The sequence below is a fragment of the Pseudophryne corroboree genome, chromosome 3, assembly GCF_028390025.1.
Source record: "Pseudophryne corroboree isolate aPseCor3 chromosome 3, aPseCor3.hap2, whole genome shotgun sequence".
NCBI lineage: Eukaryota > Metazoa > Chordata > Amphibia > Anura > Myobatrachidae > Pseudophryne > Pseudophryne corroboree.
Window position 1 is genome coordinate 39,536,271 of NC_086446.1, and position 15,113 is coordinate 39,551,383.

General features: G+C 42.8%; 1 protein-coding gene across 1 annotated transcript in view; it reads left to right on the plus strand.

Moving 5' to 3' along the window:
* LOC135057126 (uncharacterized) overlaps positions 1–14,152 on the plus strand; it is a 184,155-nt gene extending 170,003 nt beyond the window's left edge. Inside the window, 1 exon segment of the mRNA XM_063963021.1 lies at positions 10,537–14,152. Coding sequence (XP_063819091.1) covers positions 10,537–11,828 — 1,292 coding nt within the window. The 3' untranslated portion in view covers positions 11,829–14,152.
* Positions 14,153–15,113: the final 961 nt, after the last annotated feature.

Consider the following 15,113-nt stretch of genomic DNA (forward strand, 5'->3'; position numbering starts at 1 on the left):
ATCATTGGTGATGTGCCATCTGCATGTCCCTGTGGCTGGGGCTGTGGGATCAGTATGATTTACCTACAATCCTAATCCTGACGGTCAAAATACCTGGTAACATCTGCTGGACCTGCTAGTTATCCGACACAGACGCCCGTCGAGACAGCACTTTACACGTGGGTAAGCGTTGTTGCGACTCGGCGGGGAGTTGTTGGAGCGACTCTTTCCAATATGCGTATAAGACGCTGTTAGGAAAGATCACGCAAAAACAATGTAGTAAGACTATAAAAATAAAATAAGAAAGCTTAGGGCTGCCTAGAACAGCAGCCCTGTGACCATGGTCCGTCTCCTGCCGCACCAAACAAAAAACTGATTTGCCTGAGCCAGTGGGCGGGAATATATGGATGAGCCCGTTGCATCCTGGGAGGACTGAAAGCTTGTGATCATTTGGTGCCAATCTGCTGTCGCTCCATCATATCCCATTGTTATCCTGTGGATAGCCTGTGGACCCTGCTGAAGAAACCGACACTTAAAATGGCGACTTGGTCAATATAACGACATTTAAAAAGTCAACATGGGTTTAAAAAAAAAAATTTGGTGTGTATGTCGACTTAGTATGACATGGACATCATATAAGTGTACTGCGTCCCCTTGCATGGCTCGCTTCGCTCGCCTGGCTGCGCTCTGCACAGTGTTATTTATCTTATGTCCTAGAGTATACAGGGGTCCACATTAGTACCATGGGGTATAGACGGGTCCACTAGGAGCCTTGGGCACTTTAAGAATTTGATAGTGTGTGCTGAATCCTCCCTCTATGCTCCTCCTACCAAACTCCGTTTAGAAAATGTGCCCGGAGGAGCCGGTCACGCTTAGGGAAGCTCCTGAAGAGTTTTCTACATTTATTTTTTCTGTTTGTTGTTTTCAGGCAGGTCTGGTTAGCACCAGAGTGCCTGCTTCGTGGGACTTGGGGGAACGGGCCAACCTCATTAGGGTTAATGGTCTCTTTCCCCGCTGACAGGACACTGAGCTCCTGAGGGAACCATTTGCAAGCCCCACCACGGTACATTCCCGCAGCACGCCATCACCCCTAACTGAGCCAGAAGTATGAAGAGTGGCGAGTAGGAAGCCGGCGTACCGGTTAGAGGGTCGCTGGCTGTAATGGCGGCATGAGGGTAGGAGCTCAGCGCTGACGGGCAGGCTGCGGCTCCAGGCTTCAGTGTGTATGTGTGTTCCACTGTGAGGGGGAATCTGAAGCCACAACTAACAATACCCGCATTGGCAGTACAGCTTACAGGGGTTCTAACCCACGGTAAGGCAGACCATATTGCCTCAGCCAGTATAAAATACTGGGAAGACCACGTGCCATTAAGGGGGCGGGGCTTCACTGTGAGCGGATCCAGCAGCTCACCAGCGCCATTTTCCCTCTCCAGCTCTCACTGAACAGACTGGCAGGGAAGCGCAGCTCCTCCACAAGGACTCCAGCATACTCAGCGGTAGCAGGGGGTCATAGTAGGGGGGGAGCAGTATAAGTGTTAAAAGTTAGTAAGGTACCTAGTCAGATTGTGGTGGTAGGGGATTCCAATATAAGGAAGACAGATAGGGCAATCTGCTACAGGGACGTGATCGCCGTACGTTCTGTTGTCTCCCGGGTGCGGCACATCGCGGACCAGGTAGATAGATTGTTGGGAGGGGCCGGGAACGACCCGGCGGTCTTGGTGCATGTTGGCACTGACAAAGTTAGTAGTAGGTGGGATGTCCTTAAGAAAGACCACAGGGACTTAGACAAGAAACTTAAGGCAAGGACATCTAAGGTAATTTTCTCTGAATTATTACTTGTGCCACATGCTAGCCCATGGAGACAGAGGGAGATTAGGGAGGTAAATGTGTGGTTTATGGATTGGTGCAGGAAAGAAGAGTTTGTGTTCCTAGAACACTGGGCGGACTTCTCAGTCAGTCGCCATCTTTTTTGTCGTGATGGATTGCATCTGAATGAGGAGGGGGCAGGATGGTTAGAAGTTTGGAGGAGATTTTAAACAAGGTGCCTGGGAGGAGGCATTAGCAAGAAAATACGGGTCATTCAGTAAGAATAGCAGGGGTGGCATTACTGAACAAAACGGGGGAGGAGTAGAGCAGACGGCAAGGGTAGTAATATGGGAACTAAAAAGGGTTTTAGAATAAAAGTATCCAACGACGATAACGGGTCATCTTTACAGCATAAGAATTATGATGTCCCTACCATAAGGGGAAATACATATCTCAATTGTATGTATGTAAATGCTAGAAGCCTTACAGGTAAAAAGGGGCAACTAGAAATCCTCGCAGTAAGCAGGGAATATGATATTCTAGGCATTACTGAAACGTGGTGGGATGAATCTGATGATTGGATAGTCAATCTAGAGGGTTACACGCTGTACAGGAGAGACAGACTAAATAAACGGGGTGGAGGGGTATGTATTTACGTAAAGCCATGTATAAAACCTGTTATACGGGAAGATATTCAAGAAGGGACTGTAAATACTATTGAGACCTTATGGGTAGAGATTGCATGCGGGGGTAAAGGAATAAAGAAGTTATTATTGGAGTTATGCTACAGGCCGTCTGGAATTAATGTGTCTGACGAGAAATTGTTACTGAACCAAATTGAAAGCAGCAGGAGTAGGATACATAGCAGTGATGGGAGACTTTTGCTATCCAGAGATAAACTGGAAAATCAATTTATGTGATACTGCTAGGGGCAATATGTTTTTAAACACGCTAAATGATAATTACTTAGTTCAATTAATTGAGGAACCAGCTAGGTACAATGCAATCTTAGACCTGGTATTAACTAACAATGGGGAATTGGTATCAAATATTGAAGTAGGAGAGCCCATAGGTAACAGTGACCACAATATGGTCACATTCAATATCTGTTTTTATAAGCAGTCCTGTACTGGCTCAACTAGGACTCTAAACTTTAGCAAAGCCAACTTTGACATGATGAAGGAAGCGTTAAGGGACATTGAATGGGAAATTCTATTTCAAGGAAAAAATACTACAGAGAAATGGTATGTTTTAAAATCACTTCTAATTGATCATACTCGTAAATTTATTCCCACCAGCAGCAAAAAAGGAATAAAAACCCCAAACCAATGTGGTTTAACAAAAATATAAAGGAATTAATGGGCAAAAAAAGAAGAGTATTCAAAAAAAAATACAAATCTGAGGGGGATGCGGAGTCATTTCAACACTATAAAAACTGTAACAACATATGTAAAAATGGAATAAGAGCGGCTAAAGTAGAAACAGAAAAACTAGTAGCAAAGGAAAGCAAAGTGAATCCCAATTTTTTTTTAAGTACATCAACAGCAAGAGACTAAAGAAGTAGAGTATAGGCCCTTTAAAGGACAAGAGGGGAGTCTTAATCAAAAATTATAATGAGATAGCAAACAAACTAAACAAGGTTTTTTTCAATGGTATTTACCAGAGAGGACCAAATGCTGGGTCTAACACAAAATCTCAAAGATAATGTCCCACTGCTAAATGCTTATTTATGTGAGGAGGTAGTCTGTGACCGATTAAAAAAGTTAAAGATTAATAAGTCACCTGGTCCTGATGGAATTCACCCGAGGGTTCTTATGGAGCTGCATGCTGAACTTGCAAGACCTCTATTTTTGATCTTCATGGATTCGGTTAAATTGGGTATGGTTCCCAAAGACTGGCGTATAGCGGAGGTAGTGCCGATATTTGAAAAGGGAGCAAAGCTGAACCAGGTAATTATAGACCAGTTAGTCTTACATCTATAGTGGGAAAAGTATTGGAAGGTATTCTAAGGGACAGTATTAAAAAGTTCCTTGAAGCAAATAAGGTCATTAAAAGGAACCAACATGGATTTTGAAGGACAGATCATGTCAGACCAACTTACTTGGCTTTTATGAAACAGTAAGTGCGAACCTTGATCAGGGTAAGGAGGTGGATGTAATCTTTTTAGACTTTGCCAAAGCTTTCGACACTGTACCACACATGCGTCTTAACTACAAGCTACAAGAAATAGGGCTAGGGAGCACAATATGCACTTGGGTCAGTAATTGGTTAGATAATAGGGAGCAGCGCGTTGTGGTCAATGGATCATTTTCAAATTGGACTAAAGTACACTAAGTGGTATGCCACAAGGGTCTGTATTCGGACCACTTTTGTTCAACATTTTCATCAACAACCTAACAGTAGGTCTAGACAGCATGGTATCAATTTTCCCAGACGATACCAAATTGTGTAAGGTTATAAATATGGAGGGGGATGCAGAGTCTCTTCAGAATGACTTAACTAAACTGGAAGCATGGGCAGCAAAATGGAGAATGAGATTCAACACAGACAAGTGTAAAAATAACACCTACATATTAAATGGGGTAATATTAGGGGATTCTGTACTGGAAAAAGCCTGAGTGGTTCACATAGATAACAAATTAAGCAGCAGTACCCAAAGTAGGAGTGCAGCAAAGTAGGCTAATAAGATATTAGCATGCACAAAACGGGGAATTGATGCAAGAGACGAGAGTATTATACTCCCATTATATAAATCACTAGTGAGGCCTCATCTTGAATACTGTGTGCAATTTTGGTTACCATATTACACAAAGGATATCCTGGAGCTAGAAAAGGTTCAGAGGTGGGCGACCAAACTAATCAAGGGCATGCAGATGCTGGAATACGAGGAAATTCTTGCAAGGCTAGGCATGTTTACATTGAAAAAGAGGAGACTAAGAGGGGACATGATCAACATCTACAAATATATAAGGAGTCAATACACAGAGCTTGGGAGGGACCTGTTTTCTAATAGATCAGCACAGAGGACACGTGGTCACTCGCTTAGGTTAGAGGAGAGGCGTTTCCGCACATTGAGGCAAAAAAGTTTTTTCACAGTAAGGACAATACGTGTTTGCAATTCCCTGCCTGAGAGAGTAGTAACGGCGGACTCAGTCAACACCTTTAATAATGGGTTCGATAAATTCCTATTGGATAAACATATTCAGGGTTATGGTGCGTAGGCACGCATTATAGTTTAAATAACTAGTCCGAACATAAAAATAACTAGTCCTATAATAAGACTGCATAGGAGACCACAAGTAGGTTGGACTCGATGGACAATTGTAATTTTTCAACCTTAGTTACTATGTTAAGTGTACTAATACCCTATTAAGGGTTCTTAGTCTGCGACCCAGCTAGGTTTAAGCTTTAGCTAGAAGGACGCTGTGTGGCTGGCTCCATCATACTCTGTGTCTCCCTAGAAGGGCTCTGTGTGGGTTAACCGTGCTTAACCTTTTCTCCTGTGTGTGTGTGTGTGGGTGTACTTTCACAATACAATGTCTAAGGAGTGTGTTTCATTAACCGCAGAGTGTTTTTCTTCCCCAGGGGGATCTCTACAATGTACTCATGATAGTACACATTCTCAGGCTAGTGGATGCTAACCAGCATGTTTGGATTCTCTTAATGGGATAATCTTGAATATTTCAAATGATCCCAGAATGAGAAAGAGATGCAATACTTAAGACAGTCTGTGAATGACCTGATGACTAGAGATTCAGTTCCCATACCAGCGTCCTAGACCCCTAACATTGGTCCACAAAAGCATACACTGGCCCAGATCCTGCAGGCTGACACTGATGACGACGTGTCAGACGTGGAAGAGGGTGAGGTGGGCTCTGCGGGGGGGATGCAGCTCTTTCACGGGGGTACAGGCTCTAATAGAAGCTATTAGAGACGTTCTACAAATTCCTGATAAGGTGACAGAGGAGGTGGAGCAGTCTTATTTTAACGTAAAAAATAAATCCTTTGCTACTTTTCCAGCATCAAAAGAGTTAAATGCTCTGTTTGAAGAAACTTGGGTTAATCCTGAGAAGAAGTTTCAAATCTTTAAGAGATTACTCATATCCTTTCCATCTCCTCAGGAGGATAGGAAAAAATGGGAAAACCCACCGATTGGAGACACATCGGTATCTAGACTGTCACGTAAGAAAGTCTTACCTGTCCCTGGGGCAGCCTCCTTAAAGAACGCAAGACACAAGATTGAGACCGCTCTCAAATCCCCGTACACAGCTGTTGGGGTAGCCCAGAGACCCACTATTGCTTGTGCATGGATCACTAGGGCCACTGCTAAATGGTCAGGTAATCTAATTGATAGATTTCTTACCCAGGGGAGAGAGAGTTTTACTCCTACAGCATATACAGGACTCTGCAAATTTTATAGTGGAAGCCATGAAAGAAATTGGCTTGCTCAACGCTCGGACAACTGCCACGGCAATGTCAGCACACAGAGGCTTTTGGCTATGCCAGTGGACTGCAGGTGCGGATTCCTGAAAGCCTACCATTCACAGGTGAGGCCTTGTTTGGAGATGAACTGGTTACATGGATATCCAAGGCAACTGCAGGTAAGTCTACATATCTTCATTCCGCAGCCTCCCGTGTCAGAAAGACCTACTCAGCTCCAACTTTGCATTCCTTTCGGACTGCCAAATTTAAGAACAAAAACAGAGGTTCTTCTACTGCCTTCAGAGGTGCTAGAGGTAAACCCAGAAAACCTACAGCTGCAAGTTCACAGGAACAGAACTCCGGTTCTGCTTCCTCAAAGCCTTCAGCTTTGGAAGACATGCGGGTGGGAGCCCGATTAAAAGATTTCAGTCACATATGGACAACTTCGTGCCAAAATCCCTGGGTAAAGATCTTATCGCCCAGGGATACAGACTAGAGTTTCAGGAACTCCCACCTCGCAGATTTTTCAAATCGGGCTTACCAGTTTCTCAAGAAGCAAGTTTGACTTTACAGAAAGCAATTCAAAAACTGGTACAGATGCAGATCATTGTTCCAGTTCCACCTCAGCTACTAAACAAGGGTTATTATTCCAACCTGTTTGTGGTACCGAAGCCGAACGGTTCGGTAAGGCCCATTCTCAACCTCAAGTCACTCAACCCGTACTTGCGGATGATAAAATTCAAGATGGAGTCTCTGAGAGCGGTGATCTCAGGTCTGGAGGAGGGGAAATTCCTGGTGTCTCTGGATACGTATGTAGGATCCACGGCACCGAGGGTGTTCACCAAGGTCATGGCAGAGATGATGATGTTTATCCTCCGCAAACGGAGTGAACATAATACCGTACCTGGTCGATCTACTGATAAAAGCACACTTCCAGGGAGAGGCTGTTGGACAACATTGGCCTCTCAACCAGACTACTCCAGGATCACGGGTGGATTCTGAACCTACCAAAATCTCACCTGGAACCAATGCGGAGGATTCCATTCCTGAGGATGATACTGGATACGGAGTCCCAGAAGGTATTCCTTCCATTAGAGAAGGTATTGGTAATCCAGTCGATGGTGCAGGACGTTGTAAAACCAACCCGGATATTGGTGCATCTATGCATTCGCCTTCTGAGGAAGATGGTAAACTCTTACGAGGCACTACAGTATGGAAGGTTTCACGCAAGGCCCTTGCTGTATCTGTTAGACAAAAGGTCCAGATCACATCTTCACGTATACCAAAAGATATGTCTGTCGCCAAAAGCCAGGATTTCTCTTCTGGGGTGGCTTCAGACTTCTCACCTGACCAAGTGTTGAAGGTTTGGGATTCAAGATTGGATTCTGCGAACCACAGACGCAAGCCTCAGAGGTTGTTGAGCAGTCACCCAGGGGGAACAGTCCAAGGAAAATGGTCAAGTCAGGAAACCATTCTTCCAATCAACATTCTGGAACTAAGGGCCATATACAACACCCTTCTACAGGCATCACATCTTCTTCAAGATCACGCCATTCAGGTTCAGTCAGACAATGTGACGGCGGTAACGTACATAATCCGACAGGGCGGAATGAAGAGCAGAGCAGCAATGTCAGAGATAACAAGGATTCTCCTCTGGGCAGAGAAACACACTGTGGCGTTGTCGGCAATCTTCTTTCCAGGAGTAGACAACTGGGAAGCAGACTACCTCATCAGACACGACCTCCACCCAGGAGAGTGGGGCCTTCACCCGGAGGTGTTTGAGTGCTTGTCTCATCGTTGGGGAATGCCACAAATCAACATGATGGCCTCTCGTCTCATCAAGACGCTAAAGTGGTATTTTTCCAGGTTGAGGGACCCACAGGCAGTGGCAGTGGATGCTCTGGTGACTACTTGGATCTACCAGATGGTGTACGTGTTTCCACTACTTCCATTGATCCCAAGAATTCTCAAAAGAATAAAAAGGGAAAAGGTTCATGCAATTCTCATTGCTCCGGCCTGGCCAAGAAGGGCTTGGTTTGCGGATCTGCTGGACATACTTCTGGAGGATCCGTGGCCTCTACCTCTTCGAGAGGATCTCCTGCAACAGGGGCCGTTCGTCTATTAAGACTTACCACGGCTACGTTTGACGGCATGGAAGTCGAACGTCAAATTCTAGCCTGGAAGGGGATCCCGGACAAGGTTATTCCAACTTTGATCCAAGCCAGGAAAGGGGTAACGTCTAAGCAATACCACTGCATTTAGAAAATATACGTCTGTTGGTGTGAGAACAGGAACTTTTCTGTGGTAGAATTACAACTGGGACGTTTTCTGCAGTCAGGTGTGGATGTGGTCCTATGTCTGGGCTCCATAAAAGTCCAGATTTCAGCCTTATCCATTTTCTTCCAGAAACAATTGGCTTCTCTCCCTGAGGTTCAGATGTTCTTGAAGGGGGTTCTGCACATCCAACCGCCCTTTGTGCCTCCTACGACACCTTGGTAACTCAACGTGGTGTTGCAGTTCCTACAATCAGAATGGTTTGAGCCCTTACAGGTGGTGGACATAAAGTTTCTTACTTGGAAGACCATCACACTGTTGGCTTTGGCTTCTGCCAGGCATGTGTTGGAACTGGGGGCGTTGTCTCACAAGAGCCCTTATTTGATTTTTCATGAGGATAGAGCTGATCTTAGAACTCTTCAGCAATTTCTTCCAAAGGTGGTGTCTGCGTTTCATATCAACCAACCTATTGTGGTTCCGGTGGTTACAGACACCTCTTCTGCTTCGAAGTCCCTAGATGTTGTGAGGGCTTTGAAGATTTATGTGAAGCGGACAGCTCGTCACAGAAAGTCGGACTCACTGTTTTTTCTCTATGATCCAAATAAAATTGGGTGTCCTGCTTTAAAGCAGTCTATTGCTCGCTGGATCAGGCTTACTATACAGCATGCTTATTCTACGGCAGGTTCCAAAATCTGTACAGGCCCACTCTATTAGGTCGGTGGGTTCTTCCTGGGCAGCTGCCCAGGGTGTCTCGCCTTTACAGCTCTGTCGAGCAGCTACTTAATCATGATTGAACACGTTTGCTAAGTTCTACAAGTTCGATACTTTGGCCGCTGAGGACCGTCAGCTTGGTCAATCAGTTCTGCAGGGACCTCAGCACTCTCCCACCCGGTTTGGGAGCTTTGGTACATCCCCATGGTACTAATGTGGACCCCAGAATCCTCTAGGATATAAGAGAAAATAGGATTTTAATTACCTACCGGTAAATTATTTTCTCGTAGTCCATAGAGGATACTGGGCGCCCACCCAGCGCTTCAGGTTTTTTCCTGCACGGTTACTTGGTTAAGTTGGTTTAGCTGTTGCTGTCCCTTTTCAAGTTTGGTTAGCATGTCCCTGTTCAAGCTGTCCCTGTTCAAGTTTGGTTAGCATGGCCTTTCTCTTGTGTGTGCTGGTTTTATTCTCACCACTAGCCTTTTAAATCCTCTCAGAGTATGTTCATCTCCTCGGGCACATTTTCTAGACTGAGTCTGGTAGGAGGGGCATAGAGGGAGGAGCCAGCGCACACTGTTAAATTCTTAAAGTGCCCAAGTCTTCTAGTGTACCCGTCTATACCCCATGTTACTAATGTGGACCCCAGTATCCTCTATGGACTACTAGAAAAGGATTTACCAGTAGGTAGTTAAAATCATATTATTCCCCCTCCATGTCCACTGGGATGGTAAAGTATGAACAAGTCGGTTTCAATGAAAAAAAGCATGAAAAACTCGTCGATTTTGTGACCTGTGGGCATTTTTAATGCCGATATTTTGACCAAGTCAGTATTTTGACCATCGGTCAATGGTTGTCCGTATTTTGACAGTGGGAATTTTGGTTGTAGGTAAATTGACTACATCCCGGGGCTATGACATCTGTAGTTGTGGCAGCAGAAGACAATATTTTATCTGTTTTCTGAGAGTCTTATTTGATGTTGGTACATTTATAATTGTAATAATGTAGTCATAGTTTTTAAGCTGAAATTTAACAACTAAACATTATTCATAATAGTGACACGGTGATGTAGTGGTGAGCAGTGTTGTCTCGCAGTATTAGTCATGACTTCAGTTCCCAACCAAGGTTATATATGTGTGGAGTTTGTATCTACACCTCTGCAAAAATCATACTGGTAGTTTAATTGACTTCTGACACATATGAACCCTAGTGTGTCATGTGGAATATAGATTGTTAGCTCCACTGGGGCAGGGAATACTGTGATTTTCTTGTTATTCTCTGTAGAGCGGAGTAATATGTGTGCACTGTATATAGAACTGTGCATAGTAATAGTTATATTATTTTCAGCAGATGGAGGCACAAGCAGGAATTCCTTGGAGCGAGATCTCATCTTGTCTGCAGATAATAAAATAGAAGATAACATCACACAGGATTCTCCAGGAGACATCCCCATTACTCTAACTATACATCCAGTACCTCACAGTGCTGGTACTTCATCCGATCCCTCTAATCGCGTTGACTGTTCATCTGATACCTCAGATTTTATTACACATCACGCAGCTCATACACGTGATAAAATATTTCCCTGTTCTGAGTGTGGGAAATATTTTTCTATCAAATCAAAACTTGTTATACATCAGAGAAGTCACACAGGTGAGAGACCATTTCCATGCTCTGAGTGTGGGAAAAGTTTTACACTCAAATCACGTCTTGTTACACATCAGAAAAGTCACACAGGTGAGAAACCATTTCCATGCTCTGAGTGTAGGAAAAGTTTTGCACACAAATCACTGCTTGTTAGACATCAGAGAAGTCACACAGGTGTGAAACCATTTCCATGTTCTGAGTGTGGGAAATGTTTTTTACATAAATCAGATCTTGCTAGACATCAGATTAGTCACACAGGTGAGAAACCATTTCTATGCTCTGAGTGTGGAAAAAGTTTTGCACACAAATCACAGCTTGTTATACATCAGAGAAGTCACACAGGTGAGAAACTATTGCCATGCTCTGAGTGTGGGAAAAGTTTTACACTCAAATCACATCTTGTTAGACATCAGAGAAGTCACACAGGTGTGAAACCATTTCCATGTTCTGAGTGTGGGAAATGTTTTTCAGGCAAATCAGAACTTGTTATACACCAGAGAAGACACACAGGTGAGAAACCATTTCCATGCTCTGAGTGTGGGAAATGTTTTTCATGTAAATCAGATCTTCTTAGACATCAGATAAGTCACATAGGTGAGAAACCATTTCCATGCTCTGAGTGTGGGAAAAGTTGTGCACTTAAATCACAGCTCGTTAGACATCAGAGAATTCACACAGGTGTGAAACCATTTCCATGCTCTGAGTGTGGAAAATGTTTTTCAGGCAAATCAGAACTTGTTAGACATCAGAGAAGTCACATAGGTGAGAAACCATTTCTATGCTCTGAGTGTGAGAAATGTTTTCCACTCAAATCACGTCTTGTTAGACATCAGAGAAGTCACACAGGTGAGAAACCATTTCCATGCTCTGAGTGTGGGAAATGTTTTTCAGACAAATCGTATCTTGTTAAACATCAGAAATCACACAGGAGTAAAGCATTACAAAGATCTGATACACAACAGGGTTGTAGCTACACTCCAGTCACACAGTGACACTGTTACCCATCTGCAGATAATTGGAATGTGTGTCATTAATATAAGACTGGAAAAGATCACTCAGATGAAACTTACAGTATTTCTTTATTGCACTAAACAGGGCCGGACTGCGCATCTGGCACTTCTGGCATATTCCAGAAAGGCTGATGGGCTGGTGGGTTTGTCCGGTTCCACAGAGGGATGAGAAGGCCACACCCTCTGGCTGTCTGGTTTAGCCGTCCCCACTGCACAAAGTGTGCATCTCCATGGAAATGGCGGCGTGCAGCAAGTCCACGCCCCCTGACTCACAGCATGTCCTTGTGTGTCGTATCCTTGCGCCCTGCTCCACCCTCCCTTCCTGTCACGTGCGCTTGCAAGTTTACAACTGCCGAATCCAAATAGGAGCCCCAGTTTGTTTCTGGCAGTAGATATCGGCACCTCTCTCCAAAACAATAACAGACCATTGTGTTATATAACCGTCTATGGGCCTGATTCAAGGTTGATCGCAAAAGAAAAATCTTCCTCTAATTGGAAAATCCATGTGCACTGCAGGTGGGGCAGATGTAACGTGCAGAGAGAGTTAGATGTGGGTGGCATTTGTTCAAACAGAAATCTAAACTGCACTGTAAAAATAAAGCAGACCGTATTTAACCTGCACAGAAACAATATAACCCACCCAAATCTAACTCTCTCTGCACATGTTACATTTGCCCCCCCCTGCAGTGCACATGGTTTTGCCCATTAGAGAAAGATTTTGAAAACGCCCGTTGCAGAAATTGCGAATGCATCGCAAAATGCGGGCTGATCACAAAACCAAACACAATTATCGGAACATCGTTGATGTTTCCTATCTGCGCAAGGCAAGGTCATACACAATTCCTGTGACACAACCGCTGGAAGTGGTCATCGCTGACGTCAGAGGCCTCCTTAAAAACGTCTGGGCAAGCTTGTATTTTTTTAGACAGCCAGAAAACAGCAGGTTTTCCGCCCAGAAATGCCAACTTCCTGTCAAACAGCGGCTTCATTGCGCTCACGATCTGTACACAATTTCTGTCACTATTCAGGATCCTGTTCTAGGAAAATCAGATTCAGTGTGCGGGTTGTTCTTCCTATATACTGTGCCCCACATACACAAGTGTTTTTATAAACAACAAACGAACTATGACAGTTGATGAAGTTTTTTGATCTTAAAACTATGTCTAAGTGAACTAGATTCAAATCCAGCGTTCTGTTCAAAATGTGACTACACGTAATACATTTGGTCTTACCACAGTTATAAGATCATTTAATGATAGTATGAGAACAAATCCAGCTATCCATAGTAGCAAGATTTTTTTTTCAAAATTATTTTTATTGAGGCATTGTATGACATACAATAAAGATTGTGCAGAGCAATATAATTGTACAAACTCATTCAGATAATATATGCCAAGAAGACATAAAAATAACAGTTGTGTGGCTAACAATGTCAAGTGTCTAGTACTTATATAAGATGAGGAGAATAATCGAACAGACAATAGCACAGCTTAAATGTTCATCTAATATTATAGAAAAATCTGTGTTCGTAGAAATTAGAGTGTCAAAATCAGTTGCACAATTCAGGAAACGTCAGAATTATTTATGATGCACAAACTATATCCGTGAATAGCAGTTCACAATGAAAATGATAGCAAAACAAATCATAAAATAAACTAACACTCTCTCACCCATTAACCCCCCCCCATCCCTGTAGCACCCTACCCTGTTTCTGATTACATATTGCAATCAATCAGGTGTGACATTGGTCTCAATAGGTGGATCGTTATCTTTTAGGCGTAGCAAATACCAAGAAGTATTTATTAAACTTTGATGAATTTGCCGTCTCTTAGCCACATTCTTAGGTATTCTTAGGTATTGGCTCTTTGGAATGTTCAATAGCCATGGTTTGTAATGACATCTGTTAAAGTTAAGCTTACTGCAATCAACATATTTTTTTCTGTGTAGGTAATTAAACAGATCCCTTCTACTTGGAGGGCGATGTCCAAGAATATTCTTGTGGGGTGCATAGTGCTCGTAAATATCAATCCAAAGGTGTTGTAATTTAAATAATAAATAAACGATTGTGTGGAAACCCCATCAGCTTCCCAAATAAAGAACATGTCATCAATGTACCGACCATAGATCACCAGATTCGCCCCAAACGGTCCCTCCCAGACGTAAGTCTTTTCAAAGAGTCCCATATATAGATTATCAAAACTTGGGGTGAATCTGGTGCCCATGGCAGTACCGTGCTTCTGTAAATAAAATTTGGAATCAAAAGTATAAAGTGAACTGAATCAAGAATAAAGTTACTCAGTGCTAAAGTAAAATTATCATCAGGAATCAAATAATTCTTAACTGCATTAATGCCTCCTATGTGTGGTATATTGTATATAGAGACTTGACATCACAAGTCAAAAATACATAATCAGTTTTCCATTTCATGTATTTAATAAGGTTGATAAAGTGAGTCGAGTCTAATAGTCGATTTTAATCTAATAATGTGAGGTAGATGCAGATAAATTTGTGGTTAAGGATCCCACTCCAGAAATTATAGGATGCCCAGGAGGTGAAGAACGAGATTTGTATATTTTAGGTAAGTGATAGTATGTGGGGATAATAGGATGTGAATTAAAAAATTATATTTGTTCTTTGACACCGCCCCTTTTGTAGTGCATCATCAAGTAAAAGTTTTTGTTAACTCAGATGTTCCACTGTAGGATCTTTGGGAAGTATGGTGTGGAACTTGGAATTATTCATTTCTCTAGTGGCCTCACTGATGTAGTCACTTTTGTCTTGTATATCTATGCCGCCGCCGCCCTTATCTGCTGTCTTTATTATGGTCGAATTATCATCCTTTAGGGTTTTAAGTGCTTTTCTTTCATTTGGATGTAAATTATACTTTTGTTTATATTTATTGGTAGAGGTACATCATTTTCTAAAATCACTAAGAGTAGCCGCATAAAAAGTTTCAATATAACCACTTTTTTGTTGGGTCGTATAGAATTCGGATTTATTTTTAAATCTGGATTTAGTAGAATTCACATCATAAGCAATATCTTGGGTAGGTTCTTGTTCAGTGCAGAGTTCATTTAGTATATCTAATGCTCCTTGATCTTGGCTATCTAGCAGAAAGGGTAATGCAACTTCTCCATTTCTCTTCATGTTCTTATTAAAGAAGTAGCTCTTTCTTCATAAATCTCAGGTGTGTCTTGAGCTCTATAAATAATTCAAATAGTTCAGGTTCTTTTGAGGAGGCAAATTCCAGTCCCTTTGAAATAAGTG